Here is a 16,872-nt window from a genome sequence, read left to right as displayed (position 1 = left end):
CCAACAAACATATGAAAAAATGCTCATCATCACTGGTCATTAGAGAAATGCAAATCAAAACCACATGAGATACCATCTTAGGCCAGTTAGAATGGTGATCATTAAAAAGTCTGGAAACATCAGATGCTGGAGAGGATGTGGAGACATAGGAACACTTTTACACTCTTGGTGGGAGTGTAAATTAGCTCAACCATTGGGGAAGACAGTGTGGCGATTCCTCAAGGATCTAGAACCAGAAATACCATTTGACCCAGCAATCCCATTACTGGGTATATACCCAAAGGATTATAAATCATTTTACTATAAAGATACATGCACACGTACGTTTATTGCAGCACTGTTCACAATGGCGAAGACTTGGAACCAACCCAAATGCCCGTCAATGATAGACTGGATAAATGAAATGTGGCACATACACACCACTGAATACTATGCAACCATAAAAAAGGATGAGTTCATGTCCTTTGCAGGCACATGGATGAAGCTGGAAACCATCATTCTCAGCAAACACACACAAGAACAGAAAACCAAACACCACATGCTCTCACTCATAAGTGCTAGTTGAACAATGAGAACACGTGGACACAGGGAGGGGAACATCACACGCCGGGGCCTGTTGGGAGATTGGGGACTAGGGGAGGGATAGCATTAGGAGAAATACCTAATGTAGGTAACAGGTTGATTGGTGCTGCAAACCACCATGGCACATGTATAACTATGTAACAAACTTGTACATTCTGCACATGTACCCCAGAAGTTAAAGTGTAATTAAAGCCTCAGAGACCTATTTTACAGATATTAGAACCAAGGCTGAGAGAAATACAATGTACTGAGGCACATTCCACAGCAATTAACAGAATGTAATTTTAACTAAGGTCTTCTGAGGTCATGACTGCATACTTTCCCAGCTGCATCCCTGTTTGGAAACCAAAGACTAAGCATTATGCTGTATAGAACAATCACCACCTGAAAGGTACAATTTGGTGATGCATCTGTTAAAAGAAATAGAAACTGAGAATAGGACTAATCGGTAGGGAGACACGACTGACAGCATAAAAGAATCAGAGAACAAGTCATGGTTCTATATAATTAAGTGCTAAATTATTTAGTAAGGATAAAGAAGTTCGGAAGAGACGTTGTGTGGGCTGGTGTATTCAGAGGAGAGACGACACATCAACTGGTCCTTGGAGAACTTGTATGATGAGCATCAGGCGGAGAACTTTCCAAAAAGAGGAAACAAAATGAGGTATTTTGGGTTATTTTTATGAGGCACGCCTAGGAGTATATTTTGACGCAAGTTGAGGGTTCCTACTAAGGAATATGGATAAATCTGGTGGTAAATTACGTTGGGCTAAATGTATAAGAATTTTTTTTTAATGCTTGGTTTTGTTTTACCCATACATACACATAATTTTACACAAATGCATATACGTGGCAATACATCTTCTCTTGAATATATAGTTGTTTTCTTCCCCCAGCCCTTTGTACTTTTTTCTGAGACAGGGTCTCACTCTATTGCCCAGACTGGAGTGGAATGGCAGGACCATGGCTCACTGTAGCCTCAACCTCCAGCCTCACATGGCCCTCCCACCTCAGCCTCCCACGTGGCTGGAACTACAGGTGTGTGCCACTACTTCCAGATAACATTATTATTATTATTATCATTATTATTATTATTATTTTGTAGAGACAGGTTCCTTTTATGATGCCAGGGATAGTCTGGAACTTCTGGACTCAAGTGATCCTCCCACCTCGGCCTCCCAAAGTGCTAGGATTACAGGCGTGGGCCCCTTTTTCCCTTTTTTGACTCCTCCTTTTCCCTCTCTTCTTCCATCCTCCCATCTTAAGCTGCCCACCCAAGTTAATAACCTAGTATGTAACTTTCTATATGTTTTCTACCTCCTCAAATAACTGGATAGACTTCAATTATTTAGGATAATTGAAGGATTATCAATTATCCTAGGATAATTCTAGTAGGATAAACCATCATTAACTATATTGTTGGGTATTAATTTTGTCTCCATTTTTTTGCTGCCAAGAAAAATGATGCAATAAACACCTTGACATATGGGTCATTACTTACGGCTGCTTTGTTTGTATGGCATAGATATCCAGGAGATGGATTATTGGTTGTCTCTAACACCTTACAGCTCCAAATCAATGTATGATAAAACACCTTTGTTAACATATCCTATAAAAATAGGTATCAGGGCTCCTTTTCATTTTTACTAATGAGAAAAGCTGTTAAAGATACCTTATTTTAACTTATATTTCTACGACTTCCAGAGAAAAAAATTTTACCACTTTAAATTATTTATTTTTGATTAGAATTTGACAATGTTTTTAAAATGCTTTATTTCTTAAAAAATATTTCTTTCTATTTTATTTTTATCAATCAATGTACAATCAAGAGAGCAGAATGAGAACTATTTTAAGTATTGTAGAAGAAGGGCTTTAGAACTAAGAACTTACCCAGTTGTAAGATTTGTGAGACAATGAGAATCCAAAAGGGAAAGCAGGAGGATCAGAGAAATGTCACGAACCAGCCCTTCTTTTTTTTTTTTTTTTTTTTTTTTTTTTAATTATTATTATTATACTTTAAGTTGTAGGGTACATGTGCATAACGTGCATGTTTGTTACATATGTATACTTGTGCCTTGTTGGTGTGCTGCACCCATCAACTCGTCATTTACATCAGGTATAACTCCCAATGCAATCCCTCCCCCCTCCCCCCTCCCCCCCCCCCCCCCCCCATGATAGGCCCCGGTGTGTGATGTTCCCCTTCCTGAGTCCGAGTGATCTCATTGTTCAGTTCCCACCTATGAGTGAGAACATGCGGTGTTTGGTTTTCTGTTCTTGTGATAGTTTGCTAAGAATGATGGTTTCCAGCTGCATCCATGTCCCTACAAAGGACACAAACTCATCCTTTTTGATGGCTGCATAGTATTCCATGGTGTATATGTGCCACATTTTCTTAATCCAATCTGTCACTGATGGACATTTGGGTTGATTCCAAGTCTTTGCTATTGTGGATAGTGCCGCAATAAACATACATGTGCGTGTGTCTTTATAGCAGCATAATTTATAATCCTTTGGGTATATACCCAGTAATGGGATGGCTGGGTCATATGGTACATCTAGTTCTAGATCCTTGAGGAATCGCCATACTGTTTTCCATAATGGTTGAACTAGTTTACAATCCCACCAACAGTGTAAAAGTGTTCCTATTTCTCCACATCCTCTCCAGCACCTGTTGTTTCCTGACTTTTGAATGATCGCCATTCTAACTGGTGTGAGATGGTATCTCATTGTGGTGTTGATTTGCATTTCTCTGATGGCCAGTGATGATGAGCATTTTTTCATGTGTCTGTTGGCTGTATGAATGTCTTCTTTTGAGAAATGTCTGTTCATATCCTTTGCCCACTTTTTGATGGGGTTGTTTGTTTTTTTCTTGTAAATTTGTTTGAGTTCTTTGTAGGTTCTGGATATTAGCCCTTTGTCAGATACAGTAACCAAAACAGCATGGTACTGGTACCAAAACAGAGATATAGACCAATGGAACAGAACAGAGTCCTCAGAAATAATACCACACATCTACAGCCATCTGATCTTTGACAAACCTGAGAGAAACAAGAAATGGGGAAAGGATTCCCTATTTAATAAGTGGTGCTGGGAAAATTGGCTAGCCGTAAGTAGAAAGCTGAAACTGGATCCTTTCCTTACTCCTTATACGAAAATTAATTCAAGATGGATTAGAGACTTAAATGTTAGACCTAATACCATAAAAATCCTAGAGGAAAACCTAGGTAGTACCATTCTGGACATAGGCATGGGCAAAGACTTCATGTCTAAAACACCAAAAGCAACGGCAGCAAAAGCCAAAATTGGCAAATGGGATCTCATTAAACTAAAGAGCTTCTGCACAGCAAAAGAAACTACCATCAGAGTGAACAGGCAACCTACAGAATGGGAGAAAATTTTTGGAACCAGCCCTTCTTAAACACTGGTGTGGCAGACAAATCAGAGCTTCCAGGGAATCTGGAGTGAGATTATGATGCAGTACTGATGGGACAGTCTATGGCCAAGCTATTGCCTCTCTATCTCCTGCTGGGCTGGAATTCCTATAGAGAAAAAGAGCTGGATACAGTGCTGGCAAGAACAAGTTCTGGCTACAATCTATCTTCATCTCTCATGTTACTAGTCTTAGTCTCTAATCACTCCTAAACAAAATGACCTTCAGAGTATAATGTCTGCTGCATCCCTTCAGCTTCCCAAGTCTTGTGCAAATTCTCTTTTGATTAGCTTTAACCTGAAACCACAAAGGGAAGGAGATTCTAGAGAACACAGTTATAGTTTAGCAAAGCTGACACATAACAGATATGACAAAGCACACAACCAGTTTTCATAAATGTCCACAATCTACAAAGGTGTTGTAGACTCTTAAAAACTTCTGTTAAATGAAGTAAACAGAATGTAGAAAGTAATTTAGATCTTTGTTTACTTTTTACTATACTCTTTTTTAAAATTTAGATGTATATATTGTTTCCCATTGTATTTGTAATTTATTAATTTCTTAGTTGTCTAATAGTTTACTTTTATATTAAGTGCTATATGGTTTGGTGCACAAATATATATGGTGTTATATCTTATTTATAAATTACACTCATACCTTTACATCATGTTTCTGTTTAACATTTTAGTTCTTCTAATATGAAAATTTACCTTGATTGGTACTAACATTACCAGTCCTGATTACTGTTTTGTTTGCATTTACCTGGAATCACTTTGCCCACTGCTTTATTACCTTGCCTTAAATATTTTTATTTCTTCCAATGTGCATATCTTGATTTGATCTAATTTAGCTCTTTGTATTTTAGTAGAAAACAAAGCATCTGTTTATATTTTGAGTAGTGGCTGATATGTTTGATTGTATTCATTCCGTCTTGTTTTACACTTTTTACTTCTTTCCCATTGATGACCACATGTTTTCCTTTTCCTTATTGTTCCTGGTTTGATCAAGATGCAATGTATTTCATTTGTTTTCTCCTAGGACGATGTACTGTTCTTTTCTCATTCATTACATAACACTTTTATTTTCTTTGTTCTCATAATCAAATGATTTAAATAAAACTATTTTGTCATCAAGATGCATGCTTCTATTTCCCTCCTACTTGATCCCTCCCCAATAAAAGGAAATCTTAAGAGTATTTTCACTCTTTACTTTTTCTTTCTTATCCCTCATCCCCTTGACAGACTTCTGTAACATTTTTACATCCCCTACTCCCAACCACCTGGATTTGTGGAGAGAATTGACAACAAACAGGAATTTATTTAACAGTGTTTCCTTTCTTTTCAGTATCTTTTTTGGCTCTTATATTAAGTTCCCTGGAAAGTGTAATATTATTCCCTTGCACTTAGATAAATAAATAGATACAATTTTGATATGAGTATATTTTACTCAGAAATCTTGGAGTCTGTCTTCTGATGTGTTTTTTGACTAGATTTTTTTCTCATCTATTTTAATAAAACAAGTTCTACAAGCTATATATTCCTCAAATTATTACAAATTCTCAAATGTCTTCCTACACTCGAGAATAAATTATGTCTCGTCTAGCCACGTGATTTGGGATGTTTTCATCTTTTATCAGCAATCTAAAGAAGCTATTCTAGCCTCCAGCATGGCAAATAAGAAGTCTGATGTCAATCTCCTTCCTGTTTCCCTTCATCAATATTTTATTAGTTTCACTTGCAGTCCTATAAAATTCCTTAGTGATCAGGAATTTTACAAGATATGTCAGGATTAGTGTCTTTTCTTAACTTTCTAGTCTATGTTCAAGGAAGCTTTATCTTTATTTCTGAGATTGTTTAATTATTGCTACACTTGCAGTGTTTATTCTTCTTGCTTTTCATAGCATTTTCATTACTCCTACAACAGTGTTCATGGTTCCATTCCTCAAGCTTTTTTATATTTCATCCTATCATTTCCTCTTATACTGTTATTTGGCTGTGTGATGATTCTTACCTTTGATATTCTAGATCACTAATTTGGTTCTAACTATGAATCTTTCCTTCAGTTTATATACCACATTTTTTTAGCTTAAAAACCATGGTATTTAGCTCCAGAAAATCTTCTTATTACTTGCACTTGAATATAATTGAAGATCTGGTTTTTTATTAATATACTTCTTTTTAAGAACAATTTTAAATTTATAAAAACATTAAGTGTATAATACAGAGAATTCCCATATACCCCTCCCCCTGCACAATTTCCTTTCTTATTAACATCTTAATATTTGTATGTTTGTTACAGCTGATGAACCAGTATACATACATTATCGGTCACGTATATTATAGTATACTCCTCTAATAGTATTCCTTATGCTTAGAAGGGAATTATCAGTTTTGGGGAGGTACACAGAAAGAATGTGCCATTTTCACAGCATATGAAAGGTACATATTATCAATTAGATTTATGGCCATTGATGTTGACTTTAGTTACCTGGCTGAAGTAATGTTTATCAGGTTTCTCTACTGTAAAGGTAGTGTTCTTTCTCTTTTCCATACCGTACTCATAGGAGGGAAGTCACTGTACCCAGCTCACACTAAGGAATAGGGAGTCATGCTTCTCCTCTTTTAGGGTAGAGTGATTACATCACTTATTTGGAATTGTTCTGCAAGGAACATTTGTCTTTTCTTCCCCATTTGTTTAGTCAATTACTTATGTCATTGTGAACTTCATGGATACATATTTTAGACTTCAGGTTATGATACAATATTACTTCATTTATTTTGGTGCCCAAATTTTCTCATCTGTGACCACTGAGACCTCTTTCCATTGGTTTCTGTGACCACTTTGACTGCCTTCATCAATGTCTCTGTGTGTGTTTTTAATCACTTTCTTACTTTCTGGGATTTCAAGATGCTCAAGGCTCAACTGGTATATCCCCTGCCCTAGACCTGAAATCAGCTATTTATCCAAAAAACCCTGGGCCCTTTTACTAGAGAAAGGTATCAGAAACCAAAATATGGGGTGCGAGGTGCTATTAGAGTCTTGTTTCTTTTAGGTTATCTTGAGTACATTTTTAAAAACTATTTAAGGATGAATATCTGTTTTGGCAGTTTTGTTTTACTGTGTATACATTTTGCTCTGTCTGATTTCCCTATTTCTGACCACTGGAATCCTTTGGATGGATTTCCCCCCAGACTTACTGGGATTGTGGGCTTACTGTGATTGAATATTAAATGACTGAATAAACTGCTTGGGGTGGGTGAATGTAAAGGAGCATCTTTTCTTATGGGTCTGTCATTCAGTAGACATTGGTCCTTGCTTAAGAACCTATATTAAGGCCGGGCACGGTGGCTCAAGCCTGTAATACCAGCACTTTGGGAGGCCGAGATGGGCAGATCACAAGGTCAGGAGATTGAGACCATCCTGGCTAACATGGTGAAACCCCGTCTCTACTAAAAAACACAAAAAACTAGCCAGGTGAGGTGGTAGGCGCCTGTAGTCCCAGCTACTAGGGAGGCTGAGGCAGGAGAATGGTGTCAACCCGGGAGGCGGAACTTGCAGTGAGCTGAGATCCGGCCACTGCAGTCCAGCCTGGGTGACAGAGCGAGACTCTATCTCAAAAAAAAAAAAAAAGAACCTATATTAACTATTTCAAAACGCATGGGCTTCCTGTGCTCTCCTAGCGTCAGAGGAAGTACAGACTCAATGTGCCTGCAGAACCAACACTTGAATACCAGAGAATCAAGAATAGAAGAAAATAACTTCCAGAATTATGGAGTAAGGACCTAAAACAATTTCTCTTCCATTAAAGCAAAGAAAATACTGGCAAAAACTGACAAATTAATTCTTAGAATTCTGGAAGTCAATCCAAAGCTTTCAACAATTCAATGTGTTTATTTAGAAAAAAAAAGCTGAATTGTGGTAAGAACAGTACCCTTTGTGGCATTTTAATTTCCCATATTCCCACCTCTGTCTTACCAACTCTGTGATACTCTTGAAAACCAGTAGACTTACAAACACAGTAGCTGTGAAAACCAGCTGCCTAGCAGCACGTGCTCCCTCTCCAGAGAAATGTCATTATTTGACCTATCTGTTAAAGCCACATTCACAAGGTTTATGTTTATCTGATCTGACTCAGAGCTTGGTAGATAAGAAAAACCCTATCTTAAGAGTATTTGTCAAAAACAATCAGAGGCAATATTTAATATCGCAGCTGACTGAGGGGGCAACAGCAGTTGAGTTAAATAAGAGGCTGACCGAAAAATGTAAAAGAAAAATCTGGCAATGAGCTATTCATAGGGAACTTTGAAAAGTTTTGACATATTTTTGGATATCTAAATAAGCACATATGTTTGTGGAGCCAGGCATATGCCCAGAAAAGACCCTATCTCTCACTTCAGCTGACCCTGAGACTGTGCAAGCAGGAAGTGAAGGTGTAGGCAAAGTTGTACACTGCCTGCCAGGTGTACCCCAGAATACACACTGAGACCCTCAGCAAGAAGTAGAAGATTTAATCATATCACAACATTTAAGGAAATCTCTATCAAATTAGCTGACTACTAAGAAATTGAAAGACATGCCAATGACTGGACAACACAAAGCATATACACTTTTAAAAATGAGCCCAAGCCAAAATTCATTATTAAATAAACACTCATCAACCAAGGCAACAACCAAAATCTGTACTAGCCAATGTTTTCTACAGAAACTGAACCAATTAGATGTATGTACAGAGAACACTTTATTTTAAGGGATTGACTCACATGGGGGCTGGTAAGCCAAAATTTTGCAGTGCCAGCCAGTAGGCTGGGTACCCAAGAGCTGATGTTTCAAACTTGAGTCCAAAGGCAGTCTGGAGACATGTAACAACAAAAATACACAAACTACTTATATCACTGTTAGGTACTCCTAATCAAGTCTTTATATGAGGCAAGTTTCTGGGTGATAATGTATTAAATACCTTAAAAAATATTTTAGTGAAATGAATAGATATAATTAAATTGATTGGTTGCTCCTGATTGCACTGAACCAGTGGGAAAGGAAAAGGATGAGCTCAAGGATTCAATTTCTTGGTGACAAAATCCGATTTGGGAACCGGAAAATGTAGTCACTAGAGTTAAAATGCAAACTTCCCTGAAAGGGACCATATACAAACCCTTGTTTTTATTGTGCAAAATGTAATACTATAAAATTTTTTCCAAATGTTCCACCATTGTTTTACAATAAAACACCATGAATTTGGAAGCCTTGACGCTTCAAACACTTAGGGCTTATGTCACCATTTGCTATCTATTCCTAATGTAATTACAAAGATGTGCAGGGTATTTTTTTTGGCATAAAGCTTTCAATGACTAAAAATATATATCCTAGCTGAATTTTGCACATAGATTTCAGTATATATTTGTTAACTATACTGAAAAGAAAATACACAGCTTTCTCCTGTTGCTTAGAGGAATTACAGAAACGAAGTAAGAATAATTTTATTTGATATAAAATATGTTTTACTGAATATTTTCCAAGGCATCATTATATGATTGACTCTTCAGTGATGTTAAATATGGATTATTTAGATTTACTTCAATGAATCTAAAGACTGTAGTTGGCAGATTAATTATTGATACATAAATGGTTTCAAGTCATCAATATTTATTTGCATAAGTAAATTAAATACTTCAAAAATCTTCTCATCCTAAGACTTTTGTTTTGTCAAACTATTTGTCTCTTCATTATATCACAATGTTTGATTTCAAATCCCATTCAAGTTCAGATTGCTACAAAGCTTCTGTTTGTATATTTGGATCAATGAGGATTTCCTTTACTATTTTCACTATTTTCCTTTAGAGGAGAAAAAGGAATAACCCCTGGTCAAACCAGCCATAAAGATGATATTTCTGAAGCCAGAGTGCATGAAATTCTCTTCTAGCAAAGACTAGAATATGAGGAGATGGAATAACCTTTAGAGAACATCTAATTCATCAGTATCATTACAGATTAGAGACCTAGATCCAAGGAGGCAAACTTATTTTCCCACAGTTAGACAGCATGCTAGGACACAGAGTTTATGATCTAGAATCCCAAAGCAATGCACTCTTTCCACATATCTCTGCTAAGTCAAGAAGAGACCCTCCATGACCAAATGCTGATTTTTTTTCAATTTCAAATCTATGTTATTATTGGATTAAAATGGCATATAAAACCATTTTCTATCAAGTAATTTAAACATAGCTATCATTTTTCCCTTTTTACATTTATTTTTATAACATAAATAATGCACATTTGATGGTTAGAATGACCACATAACTTACTGTCCAAACCAGCACACTTTTTAAAAGTTTGAGGCTATTAATAATTACACTGAGATAAAAGGCAACCCAGAACATAAAGCCACTCTATGAATGAATGGACAATAAAATTAAGATATCAGTAAGCAAAATGAAAAAATAAACCCATTCACTCCATCTCCTCCATCTAGGCTTAGCTATATTTTGAATTTTATCATTATGGATATATCTATGCACATATTTTTTTGCCAAAAGGATCAATATTGTTTTGCAGTGTGTTTTTATCAATAAATGATGTGTTAGAATCATTTTTCTCAGTAAATAAATATTCATGCACACTTAATGTTTGAATAAATATTCATGCACACTTAATGTTTGAATGATTGCTTAGCATTGTGTTGTTACTCTTATAACTGGCCTAGTCATATTCAAATAGAGACCACACTGCTCACTCAATTAGTCACCCTAGCCTCTGGGGGTCAAGCATATACTATCTCTGGAAAGTAAATATATAACTACAAAGGTTACCTCCATTTCCATCTTTCTACAAACAAACACCTAAACAACCAAAAAGACACAGGCCTAGACCAGTCAGGCAAAGGCCAAGCTATCAGAAGATACATCAGCAACAAGTAACCAGTTCAATCACACCCAGGATACTTGCTGAGTATCAGCTTTGTTCAAAAGCATGGCAGTTCACCAAAAATAAAGTAAAGTTGTTGATATGACCAGAGTATCAGTTTAAGAGCCTATAAATTTGGGCAGAACCTGGCAAATAAATCAACGATTATTACGTTCTTACATTTTCAAACCAGTACAGCAAAATGAGTCTTTATGAAATTATCTGCCTAGAAGAAATAAAGTCATGAAGCAAATCTACAGACATATATGTAAATTTCAAAGGGCAATTAGCGCACTGAAATTTGTTTGAATGTCTTATTACTAGATTATTTTCACAAATAATAAAGAGTAGTTGAGGATTATGGAAAGCCATTTATTCAGCAAATATTTATTTGGTCAGTTTTTATGTGTCAGTCATTTTTAGGCACCATGGCAAATAGAAAAGTGAGTCAACCTGAAGTCTATTTTAAAAGATTTCTTCTTGACGGGTAGAAAAGTATGTGCCTACTTTGAAAATCATACATGTAAATGCATGGTAGAAACATTATAAAAATGCAATTAAATGATGTTATTCATGCTTGATGGAAATTGGAGAAGGCTAAATCTACATCTAACTGGGTCTAACTGGCTGTGTACTCAGTAGATGTGGATAAAATATATCTTCATACAAGAAATGTCATTGCTCGGCCGGGCGCGGTGGCTCAAGCCTGTAATCCCAGCACTTTGGGAGGCCGAGACGGGCGGATCACAAGGTCAGGAGATCGAGACCATCCTGGCTAACACGGCGAAACCCCGTCTCTACTAAAAACACAAAAAATTAGCCGGGCGAGGTGGCGGGCGCCTGTGGTCCCAGCTACTCGGGAGGCTGAGGCAGGAGAATGGCGTGAACCCGGGAGGCGGAGCTTGCAGTGAGCTGAGATCTGGCCACTGCACTCCAGCCTGGGCGACAGAGCGATACTCCGTCTCAAAAAAAAAAAAAAAAAAAGAAATGTCATTGCTCCTCGAAGGAGTTTTAGGACAATCATTCCCAGTGGAGAAAACAGCAGCAGCAGCAAAAGCAGACCAACAAAGAAGAAAGCAATACAGGATTAAAAGAGTTTGGTTTGTAAAAGAGCCTTTGAAACAATATTGGAAAGTGCTGCAAGGAAATATGGAGCTCCTCGAATGGTAAGGTAGTGAACATGGACTTGATGATTTTTGCTTAAATAAATTATGCTTATTTTTAATAACATGATTGAGGTATAATTGATATACAAAGAACCGCACATATTTAATGTCCTATGAGCTTGAACATGTGCAAACACCTGTCCTGCTATCACTACAATCCAGGCAACAGACATATCCAAAGAATGTATGGGACAAGGTAGCTGATGACAGATTAAACAACATGGATTTAATCCTATAGGCAACTTGAAATAATTATTAAGATTTTCAGCAGGGGTCTAAGATATGAACTGCTGTTTAACCCATCATCACCTCCTTTGTCCCGCACATCTCCCTTCTCTTGATGCTGTCTTCTCACACAAATCATTTTGTGTTCCTGTCTCTTTAAAATGCCATGTGCTCCACGCACTTGAGAATTACTATTATTTTAATTCTGTTTTGTAAGACTTCTTAAGGCTGGACTCAGAGAAGGTTGAGGTTGCTGATCTTCCTCCATGACTTTATCTTAGACACATCCATCAGTAGTACCACTTCTGAATGCTACTCGGAGCATACAGCCTGGATATCAGCAGGATGAATCTACTTAATTCTGCTGTTATACTGTCACATGTGGCCAGAAACCACAGGCTTTTAGGGAGAAAATTGTTAAATTTCACTCCATTTTTCCTTTTATGATAGTATATGAGTTTTTTTTACAGAGCTGGTTTGTGTCTTTAATATATGGAGAGAAACTAGAAGCAGGAAAGTACTGCTTTTCCATTTCTGTTACCATTTAGGCAATGAGAAGTATCATTCACAATTCCAATTTTAATTAAGGCGGTGATTCATGACCCAAAGAGGCAGAAACAGGACTCTCTGGGTCCCTTTGACAGAGCACAATACAGAGAAACTCACAATTGACTGAGCTGAGGGACCTGTTTTGAAATTCAAAGGAATAAAAAGCTTCCCGGTGATGTAAAGATCAGAGTTTCTTACCTCTCTGGGGAGCAAATGTTAGCAGGGGGGCTGCAAAGTTAATTACTTAAGGAGGACAGGAGACAGGTTGTGAATTGTGGGGAGCAAGAGCAGCAGAAACATGAAGGGGAATAAAACCCTAGGTCCCAACAGAAAAAAGAGAAAAACTGAAGTTGTAGCAAGACAGGTACATGGGTAGGGGGGTTGAAGATATATGTATGTAGTAAGGATAAAATCAACACATATCATTGATAGAAAGTATGAAAATCATAAAAATATATGAAAGTATAAAAAATATTACCCTTAACTCAACTTGCAAGCATGATTACTCCGGACATTTTCACATGTTTATTTCTAGGCTTTTGTTTTTTTTTTTTTTCTACTTTGGAAAACAGAGTTAAGACTATACGGTGTATTATATATTAATCATGCCCCCTCATAAAACATTATATAAAATACACATTTTGCATGTCATTAAAATTTGGAGAAAAATATTTGAAACTAAAAATAGTAGGAAAAAGCAAACCAACATGGTTCATAGTTAGCTTAGCTTTCCTTAATAAGGCTATTTGCTATCCATTCTTAAACTTTCCACAATGGAGATGTCAGTCTATCAAAATGCTTCCTTTTACCACATCACAGAATTATTTTGAGTTAAAAAAGAGGGCTTTTGCTCAAACTCCTCTTTCTACACTTCCAAAACGTACTTTCTTTCTTTACACACACACACACACACACACACACACACACACACAGAGGAATCTTTTTCTTCTCTTTGCACTGTCTTCCCATAAAGCAGATGGAGCTTCAAATTTCCTCGGCCCCTCACAAAGCTGTTCCTCTAGCAACCTCCCCTAAAAGACTGATTTTAAAACAAGCAAAGATGTTCTTTGAATCCCCTGCTAGTCGATCTGGCAGTCCAACCTAAAATGTTTCTAATTTTAAGAAAAGTAATTAACTTTACGACAAGATAGTTTAATCATAGCTGCAGCAAGGAGGTTAGGGTGCAAGGGTGTTAGAAATAATAATAAACATTCTTTCCTTGGGAAAAAATCCAATGAGGTTCAAAATCTCAACTCATTTCTAGTTCTGGCAGATACATATTTGCCTCCTGCTGGGTTTTGGATCAGGGAGTAGGTTGGAGAATCAGAGATCAACAGAAAAAGATCTTAGGAAGGTAAAGGTGATACCTGTATCTGGAAGTATGGAGTAGAGGGACTTTAATTCTTTTTGTTTGTTTGTTTTGGATGGAGTCTCCATCTGTTGCCCAGGCTGGAGTGCAGTGGTGCGATCTCGGCTCACTGCAAGCTCCACCTCCCAGGTTCAAACCATTCTCCTGCCTCAGCCTCTGGAGTAGCTGGGGCTACAGGCGCCTGCCAGCATGCCTGGCAAGGGGACTTTAATTCTTTTAACTAGTCCTGCTGACCAGGGATTGAATTAAAGTTTAAATTTCAAAAATATTTGTGATTATAAAACCGGTGATTTAAAAGGGTTTTAAAAATTTAAATGAGATCTACAGGGGTCATAATTATAACAGTGACTAGTATGTATTGGGTGTTAGTTTTCTGCCATTCTTAAATTCATTGTCTAATCCTCACCTAGGAGAACTGGGTTGCGTTAGAATCAATGAGTTGGTTCACATCAGAATGATCTGTAAGTTGAGTTCTATCAGAATTTTAACTCTGTATGAACAAAATTAAAAAAAATCCTCAAGCAAGACATTTATTCTTCTTGGTTTCAGTGCCCTCATCTATACAATATCTGTATTAAAAGCCCTTGTGGAGATAGTCTCTGAGCTCTGTTTTAGATCTTCATTTGGAAGTGAACTCACACTGAGTCCATTGTCTGTAACCAAGTATTTCTTCAATGCCTGCATACTGAGCTCTTACTGAATGCTCAGCATTTCTTTCTGGAAAGACCATTATGATACATTAAAGAACGTAGCACATTGTTTGCTATTCCTCCCACTGAGAGTAGAATCCAATTTCGCTCTTTTTGCTTCAGATGACTTTAGGACCAGTTACTGAACAATCAAGAGAGACTCTGAGAGATAACCGCCTGACTGAACCTAGCCAACCTGTAAAATCCATAAGTAATAGTAATAAATTGCAGTTTACAGGTTAGTTTCAGGGTGGTTTGTTATGCATCCATACATCATTGGGGCATCTGCTTGTTCAAAGCTATATTCCCCTCACTCTTTTGTATCATGCACCACAGGTGAATCAAACAGTATACAATAATAGCTCAATATTTTTGAGGTATTGAATGTTTGGAAATTTCTGCATATTTTTCATCTGCTTTTATTTGGATTATTCACCTGATTCTGAGTTGATCCCATAAAACTTCGAAACTCAGGAAGCAATGGACTCTTGCGATGTGTCTGTTCAATAACATCCTACATCTTCCAGGAAGAACTTAGGGCTTTGAATCAGGGAGCAGGGATAGATGGAGGAAAGGAGATCCTACTGAAAAATGTGTTCAGCTAGCTCCTGGTCACATTTTGGCCACTGCAGTTTGGCCTTTCAAAAGTTACTTCACTTATAAGTGGGAGCGGAATGATGACAACACATGGACACAATGGGGAAACAACACACACTGGGGCCTGTTGGAGGGGGAGGGAGAGCATTAAAAAGAATAGCTAGTGGATGCTGGGCTTAATACCTGGGTGATGGGGTGATCTGTGCAGCAAACCACCGTGACACACGTTTACCTGTGTAACAAACCTGCACATCCTGCACATGTACCCCGGAACTTAAAAAAATTGGTGAAGTAAATAAATAAATAGTACAATAAAATTTCTCAAACTAAACAAAGAGAGTTACTTCACTTCTTTGGATATCAGGTGCCTTCTCTTTCAAATAAGGTGTTGATTTATGTGGTCTTGAGAACTCTTTGTTGCTCTGATCTTAAGTTTCTTTTTATAATATTAGAATCATATTTTACCTACATTATAGGGCTTTATGAAGATTAAATCGAGCATCGTGGGTAGTGTTTTTCCAGCCCCTGTGACTAAGTAGGTAATAAATGGTCCTCAATCATCATCATCATCATAGATAATTCAAGGCCTGAATGGCAGAAGCAGAAGAGGAACACTCAAGTGAAAAGTGCTAGACACAGAACACAGCTTACCTAATTAAACACGCTGCTGGCTAAGCTGGGGTGGCTTTCTGCCCCCGCTACTTAAGAGAGAAAAATAGAAACGTCTCTGCATCTGCCACTGCATACCCTCTCAGAGCACAGACCAACTTTGCCCTTCCTTAAAAGTCCCAGGGTTTACCTACCAACTTTTAGGAAATAAATAACCAGCCTCAAAGCTTGATAAAGAGGGCATCAGTAGCAGCTCTAGAGGTTTGCTCTAATTTATATCTCATCCTCCAGTAAAGTCCTCTGCTCCCACTCCTAGCCAACCCCGCTCAACGCCCACCCTCACTGCGGCACTGGACGCGCGGGGGATGCGGGGTTATTCCCCGAGTAGCCGCTAAGGGGAGCCGGACGCTAGACCGCCCTCCCGCGTTCCCATGGCAACGACACCGGCGGGCGCGTAGCCTGGGGAGCGAAGTGCGGGCTAAAGCAGGTGTCGGATTGCAGCGCGCTCGCCGAGGCTCCGGACCTTGGAGCCTCTGAGTCTGGCTACTGTTCCTCCGCCTCCCTCTCGGGCAGCTCCCTAAGCCGGCTGGGACGCGCAGAGTGAAAATGGTCCACCATTCAGGCTCCATTCAGTCTTTTAAACAGCAGAAAGGTCAGTTGGAATCTTGCTCCCCTCTCCCTGCGGGCGTCACTTCCCCCTCTGCATGCCCTTGCAGTTGTGTAGGAGCATCCTTTGCAGGCTTATGCGACACAGAG

At 38.0% G+C, this 16,872-nt stretch overlaps 1 protein-coding gene and 1 long non-coding RNA gene across 3 annotated transcripts in view; one reads left to right on the top strand and one right to left on the bottom strand.

Moving 5' to 3' along the window:
- LOC105463297 (anoctamin 3) overlaps window positions 1–16,872 on the top strand; it is a 485,486-nt gene that overhangs the window by 127,535 nt on the left and 341,079 nt on the right. The window contains exon 1 of one of the 2 annotated variants that reach the window (XM_071074952.1): window positions 16,553–16,768. The exons of the other annotated variant lie outside the window; for it this stretch is intronic. Coding sequence (XP_070931053.1) covers window positions 16,723–16,768 — 46 coding nt within the window. The 5' untranslated portion in view covers window positions 16,553–16,722. Of the gene's footprint in view, window positions 1–16,552; window positions 16,769–16,872 lie in introns of those variants that run through there. 2 annotated transcript variants of the gene reach the window in all.
- LOC105463295 (uncharacterized) lies at window positions 3,984–16,433 on the bottom strand. The gene is made up of 4 exons (XR_976241.3): window positions 16,311–16,433; window positions 16,159–16,208; window positions 15,347–15,450; window positions 3,984–4,121 (listed from the first exon to the last, which is right to left on the bottom strand). It is a non-coding gene; the product is annotated as an uncharacterized lncRNA (long non-coding RNA).

Source organism: Macaca nemestrina, chromosome 12 (genome assembly GCF_043159975.1).
Source record: "Macaca nemestrina isolate mMacNem1 chromosome 12, mMacNem.hap1, whole genome shotgun sequence".
In the NCBI taxonomy this organism is placed as follows: domain Eukaryota; kingdom Metazoa; phylum Chordata; class Mammalia; order Primates; family Cercopithecidae; genus Macaca; species Macaca nemestrina.
The sequence above is the reverse complement of the archived record's forward strand: the minus strand, read 5'-3'. Positions and strand labels throughout refer to the sequence as shown.